General features: G+C 48.0%; 1 protein-coding gene across 1 annotated transcript; it reads right to left on the bottom strand.

Annotated features, from left to right (window-relative positions):
• Positions 1-19: 19 nt before the first annotated feature.
• Positions 20-706, bottom strand: LOC103399465 (protein polybromo-1-like). The gene is made up of 3 exons (XM_008338152.2): positions 608-706; positions 316-532; positions 20-214 (listed from the first exon to the last, which is right to left on the bottom strand). The coding sequence occupies exons 2-3, from the start codon at positions 477-479 to the stop codon at positions 22-24; spliced, it is 357 nt and encodes a 118-aa protein (XP_008336374.2). The 5' UTR covers positions 480-532; positions 608-706; the 3' UTR covers positions 20-21.
• Positions 707-731: the final 25 nt, after the last annotated feature.

The following is a 731-nucleotide window of genomic DNA, read 5'->3' on the forward strand; positions in this document are numbered from 1 at the left end:
TCAACGGGGGGCCCGTGGGCCCTAGAGGGTCAGCAGAAGAACCACACACAGGTTGGATAAATGTCTGTTTACCTGCATGATCTGCTGCAGCCTGAAGGCCCGCTTGTAGATGCTTGAGTTAGGCATGTTGTAGCGTTTTGCATTTTCGAACATCGTATTGAGGTCATACTCCATCTGCTCCACATTTTCATATTCACCGTTCTTCATCTTTGCCCTAACGAAAAAAGGAACACATTTTTTTTCCGTTTCATTTGTTGAGTTCAGACCCATGTGAACTCAGTCAATATGAAATGTTTTCTTTAAATGACTCCTCACCTGATCTGCTGCAGAGCGATTGGCTGTTTGATCTGCTGGTAATAATCAGGGTACTCCCTGCGAGACGGCAGCTGCTGGAACGGTTCGGAGAAGACTTGGCCCTGGTTGTTCCTGGCGCCTCTCACAGCTTCATATAACTGGAAGATTGGGTTGCTCATCTCCATACTGGAACTCTGACTCTCAGCTTCGGACTCTCCCTCGTCGTAGCAAACAGAGCCTGAAAACATCGACACGTTCAGATACGACACGAGGGGAGGCGAGTTCCTCTTCACCTTCAGCAGCTCATACTGACCAGAGAGAACGGCGTCGTCTTCACTCTCTGAACCATAGTGAAGAGCCACACTGACCCCAGACAGGCGGTCATTCTGGCCAGACCTGCGGTTTCTGAACAATCATGAAAAAAAAAAAAAAAAAAA

The sequence above is a fragment of the Cynoglossus semilaevis genome, unplaced genomic scaffold, assembly GCF_000523025.1.
Source record: "Cynoglossus semilaevis isolate Cse_v1.0 unplaced genomic scaffold, Cse_v1.0 C19003378, whole genome shotgun sequence".
NCBI lineage: Eukaryota > Metazoa > Chordata > Actinopteri > Pleuronectiformes > Cynoglossidae > Cynoglossus > Cynoglossus semilaevis.

Bases quoted from the DNA above. Each gene is read 5' to 3' on its own strand.
- LOC103399465 (XM_008338152.2), bottom strand. From the start codon at position 479: ATGGAGATGAGCAACCCAATCTTCCAGTTATATGAAGCTGTGAGAGGC. The intron at 215-315 runs GTGAGGAGTCAT...TTTTTTCGTTAG, and splicing joins ATCGCTCTGCAGCAGATCAG to GGCAAAGATGAAGAACGGTG.